General features: G+C 37.1%; 1 protein-coding gene across 1 annotated transcript in view; it reads left to right on the top strand.

The window, feature by feature from the left end:
• ZPLD1 (zona pellucida-like domain containing 1) overlaps window positions 1–25,646 on the top strand; it is a 44,234-nt gene that overhangs the window by 3,172 nt on the left and 15,416 nt on the right. The window contains exons 3-6 of the mRNA XM_006772589.2: window positions 15,153–15,373; window positions 18,092–18,273; window positions 20,774–20,846; window positions 24,683–24,738. Of these exons, the coding sequence (XP_006772652.1) occupies window positions 15,153–15,373; window positions 18,092–18,273; window positions 20,774–20,846; window positions 24,683–24,738 (532 nt within the window). The remainder of the gene's footprint in view (window positions 1–15,152; window positions 15,374–18,091; window positions 18,274–20,773; window positions 20,847–24,682; window positions 24,739–25,646) is intronic.

Genomic DNA, 25,646 nt, shown 5'->3' with positions numbered 1-25,646 from the left:
AAGAGTGATTATGTTTGGAAAGTAAATCATTTAAATACATATGAAAAATGGTGTGGGGACCCCTCTATATTAAGTGGATATTAACAAATGGCAAATGACAAAAGACATTTTTCTGGAGTTGTAAATTACATCCACATTAACATACAAAGTGTTCATCGTAGTTAATATCATTATAACAGCGGCTCACAGATGTGAAAAATATTGGCTAGTGGGTGATAAAATTGGGAAAGGCTAATTTTATTCCAAATTTGCCTAATTTATGCCTTTTACCCTCATAAGTTAATTCAGAGTCTCAAAACTTCTCATATATGCTAATAGATTTATTAGAAGTAACACTTAAGAAAATAATTGTGAAATATTATGCAATACTCAAAAAATACTATTTCAAAAAATGTTGGTCACCATTAAAATACAAGGCCAGTTTCAGAGTGCATTTCACAGCAGTCTGTCAGTTTGGTGACAGATAAGAGATTTTGACCATATTGTTAAACCTGTCTCTCAGGTTGCTCAAATCTGCACTCAACGAGATGTAAACCCAACAATTCATGTAAGTATTTGTCATTTCATATGAGATAAAGTTATAGAACCACAGTTCATCATTTTCAAATTAAAGGTTTGACAATCTGAAACTACTTTTCAAGTCTACCATCCAAATTGAAATATCTTCTACCACATTTTACATTTTTCCATTCCTGTCATTACTCCTGTGTCCAGAGCAGGCTGGGTAACAATACACGCAAACGGAGCTATCAGTAGGTTGTTACATAGTTGATGTGAGATTTCTAGTTTACGTGCAGAGGCAATCTGGCTTTCTCCAGAGAAAAGACCAGAGTGTGTGGGAATGTCTTCATGAGCTCCGACCTAGGATGCAGATGTTTGGCAGGTTAAGTAAAACTTGGAGGTCAGGAAAGAGAATGTGTAAAGGTAAACATGCAAAGGCCGGTTTGTTAATGGTTTTGAATACCAGAAATGATGTTTTGCTTTGGTTGGTTTGTTTTTACTTTTTTTTTTTATTATGGAAAATTTTAAATGTATACAAAAGTAGAGATTAATAAAAAAAGCACTTATATTGATTATCAGCTTCATCAATTATCAAAATTTATAAATTTTATCTTCCTTATCGATCCCATCTCTGAAATATTTTAAAATAAATTCATAACAAAGAATAATTTAAAAATCATTATACTTCATGTGCACATCTAATGAACTTAATAATTCCTTAATATTATCTAATATTTGGGCATTTTGTTTTTAAAACATCCACATTTACTAATATGTGTCTTAAGTCTAATTTAATTTATAACCATTCCTCTCTATCCTTTGCTTTTGTAAAATTCTATCTATCTCTTTAAGTATTTGGTCATTTGTTTTGTAGGATTCTGACACTCTGGATCTGGTTGACTGCCACTCCGATGTGTCATTTAATATGTTCCTCCTTTCCTGTATATCCTATAAACTAATTAGAGATTTGAGTAAAGTCAGGTTCATTTTTTTCCCCAAGAATACTTGGTGTGTTATTTGTATAATAAAAGTGTTTTTCTTTATTTTATAGGCAGTGAAGAGTCATTTGGTCTTTTTAAACATGCTTTCTGACGAGTTTGAAAAGTCACATTTTGTTGTAAAAAGCAGACATTGGGAAAAGTATAGACACACGTCAGAAGAGACTAGAGGCAGAGAGAAATAGCATGAAGGCAGTGACAGTGGGAGCGTAGGTACGGTGTGGTGGACTCCCACCAGCACTTTAGGACTGATTCCATTTGGGAGGTGAGAGAAGACTAGAGGATGTTTTGAACATGGATAACTTTATGTTGATACTGTTACCTGACAGCAAAAGTATAGGGCACTTGCATATTTTAGAAAGAAATTTGGAGTTTGGAAAAAATGAACTTGAGGTGCTTTAAGAACTTAGAGTAGCAGCCTCTGTCCAGTAGTAGAAAATATGGCCCTGAGTCTAAGGAGAGAGGATGACACTGGAAACAACTATGTGAGAGCTGAATCCCTGTGCAACAAGTGAGCAAGAAATGGGGGAACAGGGAAACTAAAGTTTTGAAAATTGACTACTAGCTAGATAATTTTGTTAGTAAAGGAAAGGAAGAAATAACTTAACTCAGCTATTTAAATGAGAAGAATTTTAGGATTAGAGGATTAGAGACAACTGAATATAAATGAGTAATGAGAAAGTACTCAGAGATTTGAAATAATTGAGATAACAAGGAAATAAAATGTGGAAGAGATTTAAGGTACAGGTGGAGGAGTTAACCTTGAAAAGTGATAGCTGATTCTTTGATGTAGGAGCAAAGGAGAAATAAGACACAGGCAGAGGAGTTGAGAGACGCTAATTGTCTTTACCTCTGCAGTGAGGTGGGAGGCAGCGGCTCTCTTGAGAGTGAGGGGCCAGGGCGTTGGCCAGGGCCTGAGAAGGATGGTCAATGCTTTCTTACTCTGTTATGGATGAGAAAGAAAACCCAAATGCAAAAAGAGATTGCTTAACAGAGAGGATCTAGCTGCTGTTGTCGTTAAATATTTGTAAAGGTAAATAAAATGTATAAATGAGCCATGGAGTGATTAGGACAGTAAAAGGAAGAATTTTTCATATGGTAAATTTTAAAAATTATGTTAAAACATCTATTTACAATGGTGCCCACTGACCACCTGCACCAAAATCACCTGGGCTAGTTGTTAAAGTCTGGACTCTACTACTTCACCCAAAATATGTAGTGGCAGAATCTCTGAGTATGGTGCTTGGAATCTGTATTTTAAACCCTGCAGATGAGTCAAGTACACATTTATGGTTAAGAACAGCTGACAGAGTATATTCTATTATTCTTTCAAGTCCATAATTCTAACTAAAAGCTCAGTCATGTGTTGGGGAAACAATTAAAAACAAAATCTCTCAATCCAGAAATTCTCTCCACAAAGACAGTGGAGATAAAAACGCTTTTATCATTGAATAAACATTAAGCTAGAATGTGGTGCTCATCACAGGCAATCTACTAAGAGGTTGCAAAGGCAGAAAGAAATCTCATTCTTTTATATAGCCAAGCAGATGCAATCCATTACGGATATGTTTTCAAGATAAACAATAACAAGACCTGAAGTAGGAGGACTTGACACCACCATTTTTCACGTATAGATTATCCTAAAATTACTTGATAATTCTGTTAGCATATTGGCTTTATCCAGAGGAAAAATCAAATTCTCATGTCTTTATGAAAGGAGGTACTTTTGCCAACTTGAAGCAAGGATCTCACTGAAGTTAGGCTCCCACCCTCCACAGGGTGCTTTTATTTTTTTGCTATTTACATTTTCAAGAGATGCTTCCCAGTTTGAAAAAGACATTTCTCGGTTATAGAACCGACAAAAGACCTGTCTAATTTTCCACAGGATTTATATACATTTCAAAGAGAGGAGAAAGTACTTACAATTATGTTTTCTGACGTAAATTATCTAAAAGAGGGAGAAGCCTTTTCCTTTATTTTCAACAAGGAAAATTAAGCCTCTTATTTTTAATTTCTGTTTGTCTTTATAAATCTTAGAACTTTTAGTATTGTCTGGCTTAGACAATAACTATCCAAATTTTCTAAACACACACACACACACACACACACACACACGCACACACACACACACTCATTGTTGCAATTTAAAATTTCTATTGAAAAAGAATTTGAAATCCAGATAAATCAGGAATTCCAGGAGAGGCTTTAAGTTTATATGGGTACTAGAGGCCCAGTGCACGAAAATCGTGCATGCGTAAGGTCCCTAGGCCTGGCCAGCGATCAGGACTGATCTGTGGGATGACCTGCAGGGTGATCGGGGGCCCCTACTGGCATCTGCCTTGGCCGGCCTGGCATCTCCTGCTCACCGGCCACGCCTCCCCCCCTCCCCACCTCCAGTCACCTCCCATGGCTGTCCTGGGGCCTGTGGGCTAGGGACAGCTCCTGTGTTGAGTGTCTGCCCCTTGGTGGTCAGTGCACATCATAGCAAACGGTCATTCCACTGGTTCTGCAGTTTGGTTGATTTGCATATTAGGCTTTTATTATACAGGATTATTTTTAAGTAAGTCTACTTTTGCAGATCATTTGCAAAGGATCAGAGTGAGCTAATAAAGCCTAGAGGTTAATTGCTCACTCCCCTCTTGACTCGCTTTTCCATATCAAGATCACCCTTGATGTCATCAGGAGCTTCACAGGCAGCTCAGCTACTGAGCAGTGGGCTAGAATGAGAATGAGTCTGGTAAAGGAGAGGGGCTATCTAAATGCAAAGTAATGTTAATAATGAGAGTAATCAGCTCACCCTATCTGACCTTTGTGTTTCATGGCATTAGAACTATTTTCTTTAATTTCCATGGCATTTTATCCTTGAGCCCAGGGAAATACCATGGTCTAATTCATTTCCAATTTAAAGGGATAACATTTAATTTTAAGGTGGTTAACTATTGGCTTTATAAGCTAATAGCAGGGAATAGAGATATGCCCAACTAACATTATAGTTGTGCTCTTCCCAGAATAAAATTCAAACCACAGTTGACTTTGAGGGTACCAAGGAATTATTTGACCATAGTGAAATACATAGATAATTGCATTTGACCTCTGTTACTGATGGGAACTAGCTCCTTTTGCAGGGAAGATGACAGTTTATAAGGTTAATCTAGACTTCCAGATTTCTAAAGAAGTCTTTAATGATAAAGGCACAACCAAGGAGAGATTAGGTTTATGGCATCATAACCTTTGTGGCCTGACACTGTTTCATGGTGACTAACCAGTTATGGCAAACTGAATGTATATCAGTGTTACATAACCTATCATTAATAAGGAAGAAAACATATCGAATGCTAGGCACATCACAGAATTCTCTCTTTTATTTTCTAAAACAAGCATACAACACCATTTTTTGAGAATTTTTAATGTTTTTTTTGAGGAAAACTAATAACATACGCCAGGGAGCAAGATCTCAAATGCTTTAGAAAATAATAGTTTTGAAGTTTCTTTTATGCATTTGAAATTGAGGGACTGTCCGGAAAGTAAAGCCATTTTTTAAATATATATATATATTTTTTATTTCAGAGAGAAAGGAAGAGGGAGAAAGAGATAGAAACATCAATGATGAGAAAGAATCATTGATTGGCTACCTCCTGCATGCCCCCTACTGGGAATTAAGTCCACCAACTGGGTATATACCCTGACCTGGGATTGAACAGTGATCTCCTGGTTCATAGATCGATGCTCAACCACTGAGTCATGCCGGCTAGGCGCAAACAAAAATTTTAATCCTTATTTTATGATGATAAAATTGAAGAATAGAATTTGTCTAATGCTGCCAAGTTAGCAATTGACAAATAAAAAATTAAAAACTAAAAACTAGGACTTTTTCAATCAAACAATGATGCCTAAACATGAATTTGAAAACTAAGTTTAAACAATGATGTATACAAACAACCAAATAATACAATTAAAGATGGGCTCCTGAATAGGTATGTGAAAATTGTTGAACATCACTAATCATCAGGGAAATGCAAGTCAAAACCACAATGAGATATTATTTTATACGTGTTAGTATGGCTATCATAAAAAAGACAAGAGATAGTAAATGCCAATAAGGATGTAAAGAAAGTTGGTATAGCTGCTATGGAAAATAGTATGGAGGTTTTTTTAAAAATAGAACCACCATATTATGTAGCAATTCTACTTCTAGGTGAATATTTGAAGGAAACAAAATCACTATGTAAAAGAGGTATCTGCACCCTCATGTTTATTGAAGCATTATTTAAAATAATCAAGACATGGAAAAACTTAAGTGTGCATCAACAGATGAATGGATAAAGAAGTTGTGATATCTATCTATCTCTATCTCTATCTCTATCTCTATCTCTATCTCTATCTCTATCTCTATATCTATATCATCTATTTCTATTTCTATATCTATCTATATACATACATACAATGGAATATTATTCAGCTATAAAAAAGAAAAAAAATCCTGACATTTGTGACAACATAGATGAACCTTGAGGGCATTGTGTTAAGTGAAATAAGTCAGACAGAGAAAAACTAACAGACAAGTACTATATGATCTCACTTATGTGTGGAATCTTTAAAAAACACACAAAAAGACACTAGATTTGTGGTAACGAGAGGTGGGAGTGGAGGGTGAGAGAATTGGATGAAGGGTGATTAAAAAGTACAAACTCCCAGTTACAAAATCAATAAGTACTCGGGACGTAATGTACAACATAGTAATGATAGCTAAGTGAAATCTAAAAGCTCTCATCCCAAGGAAACAAACATTTAAATGAACACTAGTGTTCCACAGGAAATAAAAGAGAGAATCACCTATTTAATCAATATAATTCATGGGTGGGTCAAGCAAAATGAACTGTCTGGTTTTGTGTTAGGCTTTGCTTAACCTTTGCAGTGTTCTGTACCCCCCAAAAAAGTAGGAGCAAATACTGGAATAATTACCCTAGGGAATATGTTCTGGACCTCTGTGTAGATAAGAAAGAGCCGTTCTCCTGCCTTCTTCCTCCATAGTGTGTTTGGTCTCTCAAGTTGTGAAGAGGTTGCCTGCTTCCACTGTGCACCTGTGAGTGCAATTACTGCACCCGATGGGGCAGAAGATCTGATCCAGGCAGCGATTGCTGATCACATCCTGATTAATCTACAGTGATAAAGTGCAGTGGAGAGAGGAGCAATTAGTCAGCAAGTTCTGTGATTGAATAATTCGGTCCATACCCTTCTTTACTTTAATAACAAAGTTCTTTATTGGATGAATTTTTCACTTCCTCTGCTTGTAGAAGCAAAACCTTTTTTTTTTTTCCTTCCTGAAAAAGATGACCAAACTCCTCCAGTTTGGGGAAGCCAGTGTGGGTATACACGTGCACCGTTTGCCTCAGTGTTCCTACAGCACTGAAAACAACAGCTTGCATTTGCTAACAAGAAACAGATGTGAAAAACTGAGATGGCAAGAAACCTGTTCAATACAAAGAGGAAACCTGAATTTCTAAACCACTTTAAATTCTTCATCAGCTGCTGGCATTTCATGTAGATGAAATATCAATACCCCTTCAGGATGTCTTGCTCTTTTAGCAACAAAACCTCAATATTGTATAAAAACTTAAGAGGAATAGTAACTTTAAAAATGAGTTAAAGCAGCATACATAGTATCTGTTCTCTAAGCAGTTTTGTTTATGCAATGCCAAATATTGCTGCTCTCCTCTTACAGCAATAGAAACAGAAATGGTATATAAATTACTCTTTAATCTGCTTAAATGCTATACATTAGTTTTGGGATGTCTACCAGGAAGTAAATCGTTTCCAGGTGAGGTTTCTATGGCAATACAAAGTGATTCGCTCCAGCATACAAAAAGGCTCCTCCTATTAGATTGGAGAGATTTTGGTTCATACTGTCAATTTTAAACCAATGCTACTATGAACTATGGATACAGGTGCAATCATATGTATGCGGATACCTGCATCTGAACTGTACAGGGCCTCACAATAGACTCACCTACCCTTAACCCATGTCTCTGACCATAGTTTCAGAGAGTTCCCTGGGCATGGCTGCCCTTTGAGATGGACTATCTCCTTCCTTCCGTTATTAAACTGCAATGGTTTGTTAAATAGAATAGAGGTGGGGGTAGGAGAAGACAAATCCTATTTCCAATTTTGTTTCATACATTGCCACCTGAGCACTAGAATGGACTTATTTGGGCTAAGTCTCACAAAGTTTTTCATGAATCTTTATTCACTGAGGTTCAAATCATCTAGTTCCTCAGACAAGGAAGAAATTCAGGTGAAACACATCCATCTGCTTCAAGACTCATTTTCTCTTGTCTCTCTCCTGTCCCTTATCCATATAAATTTCTCCCTTATAAGCATGTGAGTCATACAATTTTATAATAGATAATAGGTATTTGGTGGGAGTATTTAATCTCACCAGACAGAATCTACCTAAGGGTTAGCTTCTGCCCAGTCAAAATATATAGTTGTGATTAAGGAACTTAACTGGTTAAATAATAGACAATACTTTGGCCTTACCAGGGAGCCTGTGAAGAATGCACCAATCAGGCCCCACACAGATCTACTGAATCAGAATCTGCATTTTATTTTTAAAATTGTTTTTAAAGTGTATTTTATTGATTTTTTTTTTTACAGCGAGGAAGGGAGAGAGATAGAGAGTTAGAAACATTGATGAGAGATAAACATCTATCAGCTGCCTCCTACACACCTCCTACTGGGGATGTGCCCCCAACCTACTGGGGATGTGCCCCCAACTGGAATCAAACCTGGGACCTTTCAATCTGCAGGCCGACGCTCTATCCATTGAGCCAAACTGGTTAGGGCCAGAATATGCATTTTAATAAGACTCTAGTAATACATATGCACAGTAACATATAAAAAAGTGCCAGTTAGGCATGGTACTCATAATGATTTGTTAGCTCTGTGTTACAATATAGCCACGGTACTCATGTCAGTCTCAGAGGCTGTCATGCACTTGCTTGCTACTAATGACAATATGGATTAACAAAACTATCACTATTAAGGGGAAATGATTTAAAAAAACCTCATTAATAATGAGGGAAGATAATTAGTCTCTAAGACTAATGCATTTAAAAAAGGTTAAGTAATTAAACAAATAATTAAAATCCATTATATTCATATTATTTAACAGGTTGAATTTTCTTAATTAGAAGTCAGAATGTACCTGACATTAAGGATTTGAATTTTCATCTAAAACCCTGAAAACAGGAATCATCTCAGGCAGCTGGCAGAATACAGATAGGAAATACGAGTTATAGATGGACAGTATAGACAAATCCCTATTAATTGTGCACATTGTTTGTCTGTGAATCTTAGGACTTAATATTAAAAAGTTAGAAAGCATGCATGCGGTTTGTGAAAGAATTGAATCAAGTATATTTTAATAAACATTTGCTGGGTATTTCTTAGGCACTCTGGGGAAACTCGGAGCTTTCAATGAGTTCATAATTTAGCGAGAAAGTAAATATTCATTCCTAGATAGAATGTAAGCAATATAGCAGACCCACAGCAAAGTCATATGGAGAATCATTATGTTCCATCAGGGAAATGAGGGAAAGTCGCACTAAAGGACAGTGTAAATACAATTTTTTTGTTCTCAGCCTATTTCTCTTCTTATCTGAGTGCTCTCTTGGACAGTTCATCGATTGTTATTGCTTATTATTGACATCTCGAGTATTTGGTGATTCTTAATTTTATATTTTTTACTCTGTTCTATTATCCAAATATTAGACTCATATTTCCTACTACCTGTGGTATATTTCTGCTTGAATGTCCCATATGTACCCCAACATCTCAAAAACTGAGCTTATCTTTTTCCTTCCTGTATTCCTTACTTCAGGAAATAATCCACTCAGTCATAAAAGCTAGAAACCTGAGTATCATTTTGACATCCCTTTTTCTTAATGCCATCATTTATTCAACTTTTTATAAAATTTAGCCAGTTAGAACTATTTTATTTTTTCCCCAACAATTCTTTCCAAATGCCTCTGTTCTACCAAACATGGCTGTATGATAACATGGCATACAGACCTCTATTGTATCATTATCAGGCTGCATTATAATCGTCTGGCTTTCTTCTATCTCCTTTACTCAACCATAAACTCCGTACAGTAAAGGAACCTTGTTAATGTCTTTATCTTCAGAGTCCAGCACAGAGACTGATACACAATATGTAAACAGTACATACTTTGCTTGAATTTGTTGTTGGCATGAAGTAGCATGTAGTTTAGATCTTGAAATAAGTAGAACTTAATTAAAGGGGTGGCACTGATTTTGTGTTTTCAACTCCTCTTCCTGTGCAGCCCATCCTTTTTTTAATGTTTTGCACTGACCCCCAAGATTGATTTTTATACAGATTTTTACATTTTTATATAATTGGTGAAGGAACATTTTGAGCCACTGCACTGCAGTGCTAACTGCAAGCCGGCAGCCAAATGTGGGGCTGTTACCATGTTTGTTTGTATTGCAGAATATGTGTGTGTAAATTATTTGAATAATTGCAATGATCTGCACTCTTATTATTCCAGGTAATAATAAAAAATGTTAAAATAAATATTCTGACACTAGTGAAAGGAAATGTTCTCAAACTTAAAAGTATTGACATGAGTTGAAAGTCATTCAGTCTATCACCAGCTAGGAATACTTAGCCTCATTCAGATGCTATTAGATTTAAGCCAGTTGAATATGCAATTGTTGAGAAAAAAAACAGTCAGATATACTTATTAGATATGTGAATGATATGCTGTAAATATATTGTCAGTAATTATGTCTAAAAGGAAAAGTATAATTAGGTGTTCTAGGAATGGAACTTTATTGCGGATAAAGAAATAGAGTGATATTTTTAAAAATCTTTATTGTTGCTAGTATAATAGATGTCCCCTCTTTTTCCTCCAAGAATTGGATCCATCCCCTCTTAACTCCCGTTTACATGGCAACCATATTCTATGAACCCCTAATCAGAACACCTTTTTATACATAGGTAGATGGTCGACAGTGTGACAGTATATTTAAAATGTAATAATTTTAGATAATCTGAGACAAATACATTGCCTGATTCATAGGTGAGAGGAGTGCAGAGCATTTCTTTAATCTGAATTCAATTAAATACTGTATTTTTAAATTTTCTATGAAAAGGTTGGCTTGTATAAAATATCAAGGGAAAAATTCCATTTTGGCAACATAATGGCACATAAATTCTGTAAGCAGGACTGCCATCGTAGACATATTTGGTATCTTTAAACACAAAACACTAAAAATCCAACATCTAAAGGCATTTATTCATTGATTTTTTGTTGTTGTTGTTTAATATTGGGTTGTTTAATATTCAAGTATTGTCCCAAGGGATGTCACAATTCAGGCCAGGGATTAAACAATAAGAAGCCTTAAAAATGTAATTATTGAGAGAGACTGTTATTCAGCATCTCAAAAACAATCATCCGTCTTTGTCAGAAATTGCCCATTGGCGACTTGAAGTAACTCCCCCCTGCCCAGAGCCTCACAAATGGACAGATTGTGCTGAATGGATGTCTTTAGTATCTACAATCAGAAAAAAATGTGGTCCTTGGGCGAGGCAGTGAAAAGTGTTTAGAAAACTGGGTTAGGACGGATTTGAACAGATCTCTTTTCTTACACTGCAAAAAGCCTTCAGTCTGTTGTCATATCTCCATGTGGGATCAGCCTGTAGCAAATTCGGTTCCATTGCAGGGGCTACATCTCTTCAGTGACAAAGCAGAAAAGAGAAGGGGGCTCTACCTCTGGACAAAGTAATCACCGCCATTTGTAAAGCTATTGTAAACATCAATGAATTCCTCTGAAGCAAAGGTGATAAAGCTCAAGTCTTCAGTCGGTTTAAGCTAAGAAGAATGCTATTTCTCTTTTGTAACATTTAATGATACGTATTCACTTCGATACATTTATGACATGCCAAATAATACAATGATGCTTGCTCTCTATTTCCCAGGGCATAAAGAGTTTTTAGTGAACCCTCCAGTAGATGAGAATTTGATGGGACGTTCAGGTAGACATTGTGTTATTTTACAGAGTCCGTTTTCTACATAAAGGTTTTTGGTGATCCTGCCTGCAGGCTTGCCCACTTGCTCTCATTCCTTGCCATTTCTTCCTTTGCATTTAAATCCTAACGAAAACTGAACTCTCCAGCTCCCAACCAGAGCGTGTTAAACACTTGTGTCATTATTTACACTGTCCCCTCCATGTTATACATTTTTCAGTCTGTGCAGCTAACTCCTATTGATACGTCAACATTCAGCTCAATGCCATCTTCTCTAGGAGGCGGCTTCTAACCAGTGGGTCTGGGTGAGGCTCACCTTCTAACCCCCGCCCCCACCTCTCTGCCCAATCCTTCGGATACTCCCCTTATGGACTGTGATCCACTTGACAACAAGGGCCACTGCTTTGTAAGTCCTTAGTGCAGTCTGTGGCTCCAGCACTGTGTGTAATTGATTAATTAATTCATTGAACACTCATTGGAGTACATTGATGAATATCATAGTTTCCTGCATTTCAGGACTTTCAGTTTAATGAAAAGACAAACATATGATACATATGTGATTCTAAGGCAATATAACAGCTTACAACAGAGTGGAATAAATTAGATTGGAAATCATGAATGTCTTTGGGAAAAGGACAATGAAATCTGAGACCTGAAGAAAGAAGAGGAGTTTCTCAGACAATGGCTGGGGGTAGGAGGAGAATCCCAAGCAAAGGAGAGAACACATACGGAAGACCTTGTGTGTGAAACCTGTATTAGGGTTTTAAAAAGACTTGATGTAGGTTATCAAGGAATACTTCACATACAATACCATACAGTTCTCAGGGTACCCCCTTTCAAATTATTATCTTGAAATTCTAGCATGAACATATGCTCATGCAATCACTACCCAGATTAAGATAGAGAACATTTGCATCACCCCTTAAATTTTTTCTTGTGTCTTCTATTCTAGGCAGCTCCATTCCAGGAGGTAACCACTATTCTGGCTTCTATCACTCTTAGTAATGCTTTTAAATAATTGAGAGAAGTTCAGTGAAACAAGTGTAGGGAACAAGGGGGATAATGAAGAGAGGGGAATGCAGAGGCAGGCGGTGGCAGAGCGAAGATCACGGAGAGGCGTGAGAACCAGGTTCAAGATGTGAGCTTTTGACCTAAGTGAGTAACTATGGGAGATCTGAGCAAAGAGGTGAGATGATTGGATTCATGTATTAATGGCTGTGTTAATGAGAGGGGTTAAGAGTGGAAATAAAGGGACCAGCTAGGGAGTTGATGTAATATTCCAGGGGGTAAGGTAATGGTAGCAAGGGCCAAGGAATATCCTGAGGATGGAGAAAAATCAATAGATTGAAGATACATTTTTTTAAAATATATTTTATTGATTTTTTACAGAGCGGAAGGGAGAGAGCTTTAGTAAAGTGCATCATTTAAAAGCCATAACATCGATCAGCTGCCTCCTGCACACCCTCCACTGGGGATGTGCCTGCAACCCAGGTACATGCCCTTAACCGGAATCAAACCCGGGACCCTTCAGTCCGCAGGCCGACGCTCTATCCACTGAGCCAAACCGGCTTCGGCGATTGAAGATACATTTTGAAGTTAGTAGGCATTCACCAAACCTTTGTTAAAATTAACTCTATTCTTTAGTAAAGTGCATCATTTAAAAGCCATGTTGGCATTTAAACAGTTAATGTTGCTGAAGGCTAATAGAGATGCTGTCTCAACTGAGAGTTGTAATTATTTTTTCTATGTTAATAAAGTGTACTTCATAATGAATTCATTTTCCTTTTCTACCTACAAGGGGAATATTGCTTGGAATTTTCCATAATAACTAGCTGAATATTGCCTTTTGGACACAAAAAAAGATTTTCTTTGTTTTGTAAAGAGTTTAAAATTATTATCAAACCTAGGCGTTTCCATATTGACTTATTCAGATACTCAAAATATGATTCACATTGCCAGCAAAGAAATATGCCATTGAACACCTTTACCCTTATATTAGAATTGAAGTATTTAAGGAAATTAATTCTATGCCAAAAATCCCTGAATAACATTTACCTTTTCTTAGGTGAACATCCTATCATTTAACAAAAATATTTTTAACTTACTTGTTTTCTTTTTTTGAACAATCAATTGCATTTCTCCACAGAGCCTATTCAGATTTTGTTTGTGTTCACAGTCTGAAAACCTGATACATGCTTTGGATTCTTTATCAAAGTGTAAAATAGAGTGTTAAAAAGTGGCAAGGTTCCTGCATTAATTTCCTAGAGCTGCCATAATGAAATGCCACAGTGGGGTCATTAAAACATTGTAAGTGTCTTGTCTCACAATTCTGGAAGTCAGAAGTCCAAAATCAAGGTGTCAGCAGAGCTTTGCTTCCTCTGAGATTCTGAATAATCCTTCCTTTCCTCTTCCTAGCTTCTGGTTGTGGTTTGTTGGCAATTTTTGGCACATTGGCTTATGGAAGCCAATTCTCTGTCTTCACATGATGTTCCCTCTGTGTTTCTATCTCTTCACATGGCATTCCTTAGGACACCAATCATATTGGATTAGAGATCCCCCAACTCCAGTATGACCTTAGCTAAACTACTTATATCTGAATAACCCCCTTTCAAAATAAGGTCACAATCTGAGGTACTAGGGTTTAGGGCATCCTTGTACCACCCCCCACTTTTTATCTGGATGGAGGGCACAATTCAACTTTTAACAGTTACCAAAAACAATAAAAGAAAATGCCTTTGCTTCTGGCAAATTACCTTGCAGGAAACCTCTTCATTTTCTACATATATTTTCTTCATTACAAGTAGAAAAATAACTAGAGATATGAAAAGCATGTGTGTGTGCATGTGTGCGTGTGTGCGTGTGTGTGTGTGTGTGTGTGTGTGTACCTCTACAAAACTAGAATGGATCTCATCACTGCTAACCCACAGTCATGGAAAACTGCAAATTGTGTTTAACATTTCCATGCCTAGTTTCTTTTATTGAGGCATAGTGATTGGCAAACTTTTCTTTGACTAGGCTATGCATTTCTTTGCTATATCAGAACACTATTTTTTCATTTTATTTCTCTATTGGGATTTAATATAGGTAAAACAAAATGGAATTCTAATGGATGGCTTTTATTTCTACATCCTGGATAACATAGGTTACAAAATATCAAAGTGCTCAACAATTTTGGTTTAGGATGGATTTTAACTGTTTCTTCCTTATGATGGGAACGTGCATCATGTGGTGAGCCTCACTATTCTAGACAGGCGATCTGAATAATTCAGTTCTGGATTTCCTCAGTAATCTGATTTTTTTTCTACTAAATTCTCTAATAATTTGATATCACTCAACCAACATTTAATGCACATCTTCATGAGGGAAGCAGAGTGAACTAATCTCTATACTTACACATCGCTCCCTGAATAAGTAAATCAAAGATTGTTTTTCCTGGCTCCTTTTCTTCTATACCTTTCCAATTGGATTATGGTGTATTCAAATACAGGAATGAGTTTAACAGATTGAGAGGGCAAATAAATACATCAGGGAATGTTAAAGTCATTCTTGTATCCTCTACTGTGCTTTTATGACTTATATTTGTTTTTTATGTATTTTTATTTCAGCTGAAAGAGACATCAGTGTCTACTGTGGGGTGCAGGCCATTACAATGAAGATTAATTTTTGCACAGTACTTTTCTCCGGTTATTCTGAAACAGATCTTGCCCTGAACGGAAGGCATGGGGATTCCCACTGCAGGGGGTTCATCAATAACAACACCTTTCCGGCTGTGGTTATTTTCATCATCAATCTCAGCACCTTGGAGGGCTGTGGCAATAACTTAGTGGTAAGATTCGTGTAAAATAGTGTGCTAGGTTTGAGGTCATAACTGAAAAAAAAAATCCCATTCCATGAAATAACCAGAAGTTCAATCTATCTTTCAAGAGAAAATTCCAATAAAGCTCAACAAATCACTTTCCTTTGCCTGCTTGAGGCATCTGATCCCAAACATACAATTTTATTTTTCAAAAATGGTTTTCTTTATTGTAGCCGGGCAGTTGAGGGGCCGGAGATGGGCTGTGCTACTCTTAGCAACATTATTTTGTGTGAGTGACATTGATGAATATTTCTCTCCAGTTTGTCATTAGCTACATTCCTCATGCTTTTTATGGAAGCTTCTTATCATTCAGAAATTATTTGTTCCAGTGAATTTGGCAATGAATCCCTTGGCCTAATGCTTCTTAGTGACCTCATTCAGAAAGAAAGATGAAGGACAGAAGGGAATTTTTAGAATTGTCTAAGTTTTTTTTTGTTTGACATTGAATAATTCACACCAATGTTTTGTAAAAGAGGGCTGTCAGCATATCCAGTGTGAAATTCTTCATTGTGTGGGACTGTCCTTTGAATTTCATAATGCCTATCATTCCCAATCTTACCCATGAAATCCCAGTTGCACTCTTTCTAGTCATTGAGAATATCAAAACATCACTTCAAATATCTCCACCCAGAATAAGAACTACTAGTATGAGTCTATGCTATCCCTTTACTTATTCATGCATTGAACACCAAAAATAGAATTGAATACACCATTGACTCTCCTGGGAATTAAAATTAATTAAAGTAAAAATTTTATGATCTGGGGAGAGTTACACTGAGATTCATTTTGTACTGTTTCTTTTTTTTCATTTTGCTTATTTAAATAAAATATTATTGATAAATCCTAGCAAAGACAAAAATGAACTATGATGAGCAAGGTCACTTAGCCTAGTGAAGAAAGAGAAATTGGCTTTTCCTCTTCACAAATTATTGTTTGGGATTATGGGGGAGGCTTGTGTATTCTGCGGGTAGTTTCTAAGACTTGGTGAGAAAGGGCGACAGGAAAAAGAGAGTCCTTTATCTTTTCCCTGGGGCCAGTTAGAATATTGTGCCCATGACCATCCCAAGCCTGCAGCTTGAGTATTGTTGACTCTTTAATAAAAACATTTATTCATCTCTCTGAGTTGTGTGCAGAGAGGTTATGAAGTGGCCTAAGGGGCAGCGGTGCAGGTTGATTATTACATGTCTGTTTCCTGGTGGAGAGAGCAAGCCCATGTGGACAGCAGCAGCCATTCCTCTCCCCGCTACCACACCTCAAGGCCTTCCTTCACTAAACTTTCTTCTCTGGATTGGTCTCGCCCTGCTGCCTACAAAACAATTCAGTTGGAATTCCAGGCAAAACATGTGTGTGTGTGTGTGTGTGTGTGTGTGTTTCACAGATGGAACTTGTATGTTTAGCAAGGGGTCAGATAAGTGGTGAGAAGAGAGGAACATTTGCTTATTTTCTGTTTTTGTCTTTGATGTCACCAGCGTTGGAGTGTATTCCAAGGATAATCCTCCATGGGAAAAATGAACTAGAGTAGTAATTACTTGAATTTGAATCAAAGTGTTCATAATGATCCTGGCTCTGTTCATGAATTATTAGCACATTAGCTTTGCCCATGTGCTCCTAGGTTCATGTATACCTAAAGTTTATTCTGTTGCCCAAAATTAAGTATTACAGGTCTCCATAATATCTGCTAAAAATACTTATTGAGTGTCATATAGGTATGTGACATAGTGAAAGAGGCTGCATTCCTCTATGGTATTAGGAAGGTCAAGAACATTACCTTATTAAGATTACTCTTAATATGGTATGGGAGTTCTTAAATTTTAGTGGGATTGGAAAATACAGTGAAAGCTCCTCAGTCCCAGGAAAATAAACACATGGCCTATACTTTTGTGAGTTCATGATCCCTCTGAAACTCATGTATGAACTATTGCCCTGGAAGAAGATAGAATCTGTATGTACCACAGAGGAAGACTAGCTGAGAAGATCGACACTCAGAACATTTGTGGCCTTACATTATTTCTTTAGAATTTATCTTGGGGGCCCCAAGATGCCAGCCTCACTGTGCTATGCTGAAGAAGTGAAGGTGAACAAGGGCGTGTGACTATGGCTGAGCAGACTGCCAAGTCAGGAGGCTGCTCATGCACTGTGACCACTGCTATGATGGAGACAGGCATTGCATGTGTTGTGGTGGGGGCAGGGGTGTCAGAAGTTTCCTAGGGAAGATGAGATGCAGGGCAAGATTAGGATATGTCATGGTGAAGTGGGGAAAGAGGAGGCAGAGGAGTCCGCACAAAGCCCTGAGCAATAAGGGCTTATGGGATTGTGACATTACTATTAACCAAGAGTGGGAGCCAGGAGTCATGAAGCTAAAGTGGAAAACAAGATCAGATTAATAGGGATCTTTTAAACCATGCCACAGAATTTGGAATCGTCATGAACATTTTCAACATTTCCAATTACTTGTTATAGCACTATGAACATATAATCTCTTCTTTATTTATGAACCATCTTTGGTGGTAAATATAAAGTTTCATTTAGTTCAGACACATATAATCACTTCAAGATAGCATTATGTTTGTTTAATTTCCAATCATGATATGTTATAGTTGAAAGAGACCCTAATAATGATCTGGTCTAATGTTTTATTTTGCATATGAAATGCTGTGATTTATATATAGCTATTTACTATCCCAACAGGTATCCACAGTTCCTGGAGTCAGTGCTTATGGAAACACAACTTCAGTACAAATAGGAAATATTTCAGGATACATTGATACTCCAGATCCACCAACAATCATCAGCTATCTACCTGGGCTTCTTTACAAATTTAGTTGTAGTTATCCATTGGAATACCTGGTGAATAATACACAGCTTGCTTCGTAAGTTCCATTTTATTCTTGGTGTCTCATATTGCCTTTATGTTTGAGTCATTTTTTATCCTTAAAGGAATTATAAAGATTTATAAGGATTCATTTAGATGAATTATTAGTACAATCATTAACACAACATTGTTTGTTGAGAGTAGCCAAACTAATGTAATGGAAACCCTATTAAGCCCTATTAGGTCTTATCTATCTATATTATTATGGTCCATATCAAAAGCTCAAGAGATAAAATATATATTATATGTTTATATACTTACTAGAGGCCTGGTGCATGAAATTCGGGGATCAGGCCTAAACTGGCTGTTGGACATCCCTCTCACAATCCTGGACCACTGGCTCCTAATCGTTCACCTGCCTGCCTGCCTGGTCACCCCTAACTGACCCAACTGCTGGCCTGGTTGCCCCTAACTTGCCCCCCCTAGTGGCCTGATCGCCCACAACTGCCCCCCCCTGCTGGCCATCTTTGGCCACATGGGAGCGGCCATCCTGTGTGTTGGATGGTCAATTTGCATAATACTCTTTTATTAGCTAATATATTAACTGTTCCCCACTGCCAGCCTGGTCACCACTTACTGCCTCCCCTGTTGGCCTGGTTGCCCCCAACTGTGCCCCTCTGATGGCCTGGTTGCCACCAATTTCACCTTCCCCCCACCAGCTTGCTTGCCTCTGACTGCCCCCCTGCCAGCCTGGTCACCCCCAACTGCCCTCCCTCAACGGGCCTGGTCACCCCTCATGGCCCCCCCTGCTGGCCTGGTTGCCCCATTCAGCCTGCTTGTTCAGTCATTTGGTCATCATCACCAATCCCCTGCTGGCCTGGTCATAGGCAGCCAACTTGTGAGGGCATGAGGGTTAATTTGCATATTACCTCTTTATTATATAGGATTATATATATTTCCCTCCAAATTAAACCTCAAACTAATCAGATGTCTGCCTCAGGCTCTCCTTGCACCCTTCAAAATAGCCCAAGAACCTAAGAACTCTGGGTGCTTGTGCAGTCCAGAAGGACCTGTCATATTTCTAGTGTATAGAACATTCAGTAATTACCTTGTTGGGTTTGTGTGGCTTCAGTCTCTGCCATATGCTCATTGTATTCTGCTGTCTCAAAATCTGAGGCGTCACCTGCCCAGATGCTGATGATTGGCAAAGAAAGGTGGCATGGCCCAGAGCCAAAGAGCTCCAGCCATAGATTGAGTTCATAGCCTTTGTTTATAGTTATGTATCCATTCATTTTTCCAAAAACACATATTCCAAGACAGGGTTATATCCTTTGCATATATGATAAAAGCCTAATATGCTAAGTGTCTGGTCGTCCAGTCATCTGTTCTACCAATCAAAGCATAATATGCTAATGATATGCTAAGGCCACTCAACTGCTTGCTATGATATGCACTGTCCACCAGGAGGCAGACGGTTGACCAGTTGACAAATTGCTATGATGTGCACTGACCACCAGGGGGCAGATGCTCCAACCAGTAGATTAGCATGCTGCTGGGGTCTGGCTGATCAGGACTGAGTGAGACAAGCAGGGCATGCCCTGGAGCCCTCCTGTGGTCCCTCCCTGGCTGGCCAACCTCCTGCATCCCTCCCCAGCCCTGATCATGCACCAGTGGGGTCCCTTGGCCTAGCCTGTGAGATCAGGCCAAAACCAGCTCTCTGACATCCCCTGAGGGGTCCTGGATTGTGAATTCGTGCACCGGGCCTCTAGTTACAAAATACAAGTATCTTTGACAAAATGGGATGATCTATAAGAAACTTTCCCTTTCCAATTCCAGGGTTTGCTATCACAAAAGTATAATTCTTGCTTAATCTTAGTTACAAGGGAATGTGAAGAACACATTTTGCTTCAGATAAAAAATATTCATAGCTGATTTTAATGGCACAATGATGTTAAATATTTTAGTCAAAAAGAAGTTTTTAATATGGAAAACAAGGCAAGAAAGGCCTTGAGTCTAATGGATACAGGTGTAGAGAAAAGCAGGTCTTACTCTGCCCACACTCTATCTCCACACTTAAACATATACCTGAGCTCCACTGTGCATGGACATTCATCATTCAATTATTTAATAAATATTATTGGTGTATAATAAGTATTATTATACACCAATATGCACCATGCCATGTTCAAGTAGTGAACAAAGTAAAACAAAATTCTTGATCTCATGAAACTTCTAATAGAATTGATGAAAATATATGTGCATCAGATTCAAATTCTGCAAAAAGCCTCATATAGGTAATGCAAAATGGGGAAAAGATGATTTTATAAATAAAAAAATTTATAAAGAACAGTTTGTCTTTACTTTTGGCTGTTCTTGCTCTTCTATTAACTATCTCTAGTGATTTAAACCATATGCCCACTCCAATCAGGCCATACTTAAAAATAGATCAGGCCTACTTAAGAATTTTAGTGCCTTAAATCTAACATTAAGGTACAGCCAGAACTTTTAGTTTGAAATTCTATCAATATGTTGGTTTTTTTTCCCTAACTCTATTTTAGGTCCTCAGCTGCTATTTCTGTGAGAGAGAACAATGGTACATTTGTCAGCACTTTGAACCTGCTCCTTTATAACGTAAGTTGATGGGTGAAGGATGTTATTTTCTCTCCCACTGTTCTGAGGAACCATTTATGCAAATGGATTTTATATAAAAATCTACTGAAAGCAACATTAACTTTGTTATCCTTTGGTACATTTATCCATCTTTCCTACCATTTTCATATATCTTGGTGATAAAGGTGTAATAAAAATTTATTATTTCCTAAAAGTGCGCAAATGACTTAAATTTATTTCATAAATGTGCCGAGTTATTCTGCACAGTTATTCTAAGTGTCTCTCTACTTTTAAGTGTATATGTTTATTTATGTGTGTGTGTGTGTGTGTGTGTGTGTGTGTGTGTAGCCACAGTCAGGGTCAAGATTTGAAGAATAATAATTTTGTATTAAAAATATAGGAAAAATCCAAACGACATATCTCTTGAAGGCATGCTTGGTTATGAATGTGTTAATATATTTAACATGGATTTTGATTGATGTCAATTCTGTCACATTTGAAATAATTTGGGTTGACTACATAATATTACCTAAATGTTCATCATGTAAATATCAACAGTGGCAGCAAAATATGAAAAGTACATGAGTTTCTATTTTTAGCTCTAACATTAATCCTTTAAATGATATTTTCATGTTGATTAAAAAAATTATTCATACATTTTAAATGCCTGATTTAAATATCAATTTTTCAATCTATCAACCAACATTTCTGTAAATTATGAATCTGATTTTTACATTATTATTCATGTCATCATGGCACTGAGTTATAATTCACGCAACTGATTTAAAAGTCAGTGCTTTATACTTTGAATATAATGAGCTATAAATATTGTAGTAGGACATTTTCCAAAGGCATTTTAAAAAATCATGTTTATAAGTTTGTAGTCTGACAACATAAGAGTTCTAAATAACAAATTAAAATCTATTGGAATGAAGATCGCTTTTGTTGGTATGATTTTTGTCATTTCTAAACTTTCTTATGTAAGAAGCTGCCAAGTTACTTGGTTCTATAATTTCAGCAAATATGTGCCAGTATCTATTCCAAATATGACCAAATGTTTATTATTATTGTGAACAATATTTTAATTTGAAAAGTTTCTATTTGTTGATTTGTATGTGTAAGCTCCCTGAGTTAAAATGACTGGTGTGGATTCACTATCATTTGCTATAATTGAGTGAAACAAGAATGATAATATCTGATCTTAAAAAAAAGTGAAAAATATATCCAGATGGCATTTTATATTCATACTAGGGGCCCAGTGCACAAATTCATGTACCTTGATAGAAACTGTGGGCTGCAAGGCTGCGATGCTGTGATGGGGACAGGGGCAAGTCTCGGCCCATCCTCTGCTCCCCTGCCCAGCCCCTCCTGCTGTGGCCCCTGGTCCTCTCTCTGGCTTCAGCCCCACTCCCTCTGCTGCTGCTCCCATGCACTGAGGGTGCTGGCCCCCTCGCACCCGCAGACAGCGGGGAGCGTTTGGGGCCAGTGCCAGCAGTGGGTGCGAGCAGGGCTGGTGCCATCAGGGAGTGCGAGCAGTGGCTGCCAGCCCCAATCACCCCTCAGGAGCAGGGGGAGGTGGAGAAGCCCTGAGGGGCATTTGGGGCCAGCAGCCACTGCTTGCACCCACTCATGGTGCTGAGAGATTGGGGCTGGTGCCGGGTGCCAGCAGCAGGTGCGAGCGAGCGGTGGCTCCAGCACTGGCAGCAGGTGTAAGGAGGGCTGGCTCAGGCTGCAGGTGGGAGCGCCAGGCAGGATCGCGGTGTGCAGGAGCAAAGAATTTTACATAACCACCAGAGACTCACCCCAATAACAGCAACTGGCACCCTGCCTTGGTCTGGTGCTCCCTGCTCACCTGCTTCACCATCCTGCTGCGGCCGACACCTACCATGTTCTGCATGAACCCCCTAGTAGTCAGCACACATCATAGCGACCAGTTGTTGGTGTTCAGTTGTTCCACCATTCAGTGTATTTGCATATTAGCCTTTTATTATATAGAATATTCTGTGAAATTAAACTATTTTCTCATTGGAAAAGCAGAAAATCAAAATTTAGACATGATAATTTGAGGAAAACTGTTAAAGTCTTCCTTTTAACATTAGAAATAATGTAATAGTACCGTTGCTAACTAGGCATAATTTTTCAAAAGAGTTTTTAGAATATTAATGCTAAACAAAAGCCTATGATTTAATGACAACCTTAAGATTTTAATTCCATGGTAAAAGGTAAAGGATTGTTGGTTATCAGACTATCAGTGAAATATGTAGTGCCAGAATACTTCTCATTTTTAATCAGTTTGAAATAAAAATATTACTAATGGCTGAATTAAAAATTAAATTGAATTTTAAAAGTTATTTAATAACTAGTTATTTAATAGAGTTCAACCATTTCCCAAAAAAACTTGTGTGTTTTTTTTAATTTTTATTAACGGACTTTATTTTAAGAGCAGTTTTAGTTTTATAGAAAAATTGACCTGAAAGTACAGAGAATTCCCACAGATCTCCTCTGTCTGCAGCCAACTTCTATTATTTTTGAGTATGTTTGTTACAGTTGATAAATCAGTATTGATATAGAATTAACTGCAGTCCTTAGTTCACATTTATTTTCACATTTACTTAATGTTCTATAATCTGTGGGTTTTGACAAATATCTATGACATGTGTCCACCTTTACACAAGAGTTTCACTGCCCTAAATTACTTAAAAATAAAACAAAACAAAACATGGGACCATAACAATATTTTTCCAAGTTATAAGGCATCACAAAGCTAGTAATTTGTAATAGAAAAATGTTTTAGTATACTTTCACTAATTAATCCCAAATCATATTTATTACTTGTTGGAAACACTAACATTTAGTTACCCAACTGTGATTTTACTGTAGCACTTCAAATTAAATAGTATTTTAAAACCATGAAGATCCCTATCTTCCTATTTCACATGAAGGCACTTATTTCTAACCTTTAGGAATGATGAAAAGTTGCATTATATACTTACTACTCTTATTCTCCAGTTAGTCCTTTGGAGAGGAAAGTTATGCTTACCCAATTCGGATTCAGGGCAATTGTTTATTTCTATGTGTTCTGGAATTCAGTAAATATTACTTAGAAAAATTTATTTATAAAAAGTAATGACATATGGACTATGCTATTTTCATATATGGGACTTCGAGTTGAACTGTGGCTTTATTTCTGTGCAATATAAATATATCATTTTCTCCTCTGCAAAAATAGAAAATGAGGTTGACCTGTGAATTTAAATCATACCTAAATATTAGGTGTCTTCTGAGCAGATACAAAAACAGTAAATCTAAAATAATGAATGTTTTTAAAGTTGAAGAAAAAATCTAAAATAAACGCAATTTATTTTAGAGATAATATTGTACTGACAAGAGTAAAGACATCTATCCAAAATAGTCAGAGAACTACCTTTTAGAAGCAATTTTAGGATGAAAAATGTGATGTTTCATGGTTAAACCACATTATTTGCAAATGATTTTGCAGTATAGTATTTATAAAGAAGTTTCTTCTGGACATTATTGATGCAAGTATAAGAGAAAAATTCTGCATAGTTAGAGAAAAATTACTTGAAAATTGGAAAAGGGAGGATTTAGGGTTTGGCTACTGTCATGGGTTGTGAAAGAATTCACAACTGAAAGAACAGATGTAGAGAGAACGTTTATTTTACTTTCCAGGGGAGGAAAGGGCCAAGCATTTCTAGTCAATACAGCTCAGGGAAGAGAGGTGGGCCTACTCTTTTAGGCAGTGGCTATTACTCAGTAACAAGGAAGGAAGGGGGATTCTGTTGAAGTTAAACACATACCAGGGGTTTATTGAAAAGTTACCATTGTTTGCTTTCTAGGAGACAGTACCGCAGATGTTCCAGGGAGGTGTCATCTCAGTATTTCTCCCAAGCCTGTAAAACAAGCTTAGAGAAAAAGTTATAAATAATTTAAGAGGCTTATTTAAAGGTTAGGAGAGAAGGGAAATTTTCTACTAACTAGAGATAGAGACTCGTTGGTGTGAATTATTCTTGAGTTGTGGAAACAGCAGGGAGGAGGGGGATGCAAGATTGTAGCCTTGAGAGTAGCTTATCTTGTACCACAGTATAAACAGAAGAGCTAAGAATCTTGGGGTTAAATTACCAGGTGTTTTTCATAAATTGTGGAAGGCCACAGCAAAGAAAAGGAAAGGTCTTTTTCTGTCCTTACAGGGAGCCAGAAAGATAATTAAATAAAAATACTACCTATCTAAAATGGCTAGAGGAGCTATTATCATTTATCACAGAAATAAAGGAAATAAGTACAGCATATAATCTCTCATTTATCGAGCTTATTTGGGAATTAAATATTCCACATGATTGCAACTTTTTAAAAAGTTAAACATGCAAACTATCACTTTATTATTTTTGCTACAAAATAGCAATTCTATAATCTCTCATTTATCGAGCTTATTTGGGAATGAAATATTCCACATGATTGCAACTTGTTAAAAGTTAAACATACAAACTATCACTGTATTATTTTTGCTACAAAATAGCAATATCTTCAGAGTTACTGAATTTGGGGAAACAATTTACCTCCAGACTAAATGATTTGACAGTTTACAACTCTATGGCATGCATTTTGACAACTTGGAGAACATGTTGATCTCTTTTTTTGGTTTTCTATTAAATTTGGTAATTTGAAATTGCCAGAATAGCGATTTTGAGTAAATACTTCCCAGCGTATAAAGACATTCAACTCACATGGCAAAGGGCTTAAACTAAAGCAGTTGTAATTTAAATAAACTTTTTAAATAAATAGAATATTAGTTTAAGTAAACTG

This window comes from Myotis davidii, unplaced genomic scaffold, assembly GCF_000327345.1.
Source record: "Myotis davidii unplaced genomic scaffold, ASM32734v1 scaffold5, whole genome shotgun sequence".
Classification (NCBI taxonomy): domain Eukaryota; kingdom Metazoa; phylum Chordata; class Mammalia; order Chiroptera; family Vespertilionidae; genus Myotis; species Myotis davidii.
Note: the sequence above shows the minus strand (reverse complement) of the source record. Positions and strands in the feature narration are given on the sequence as shown.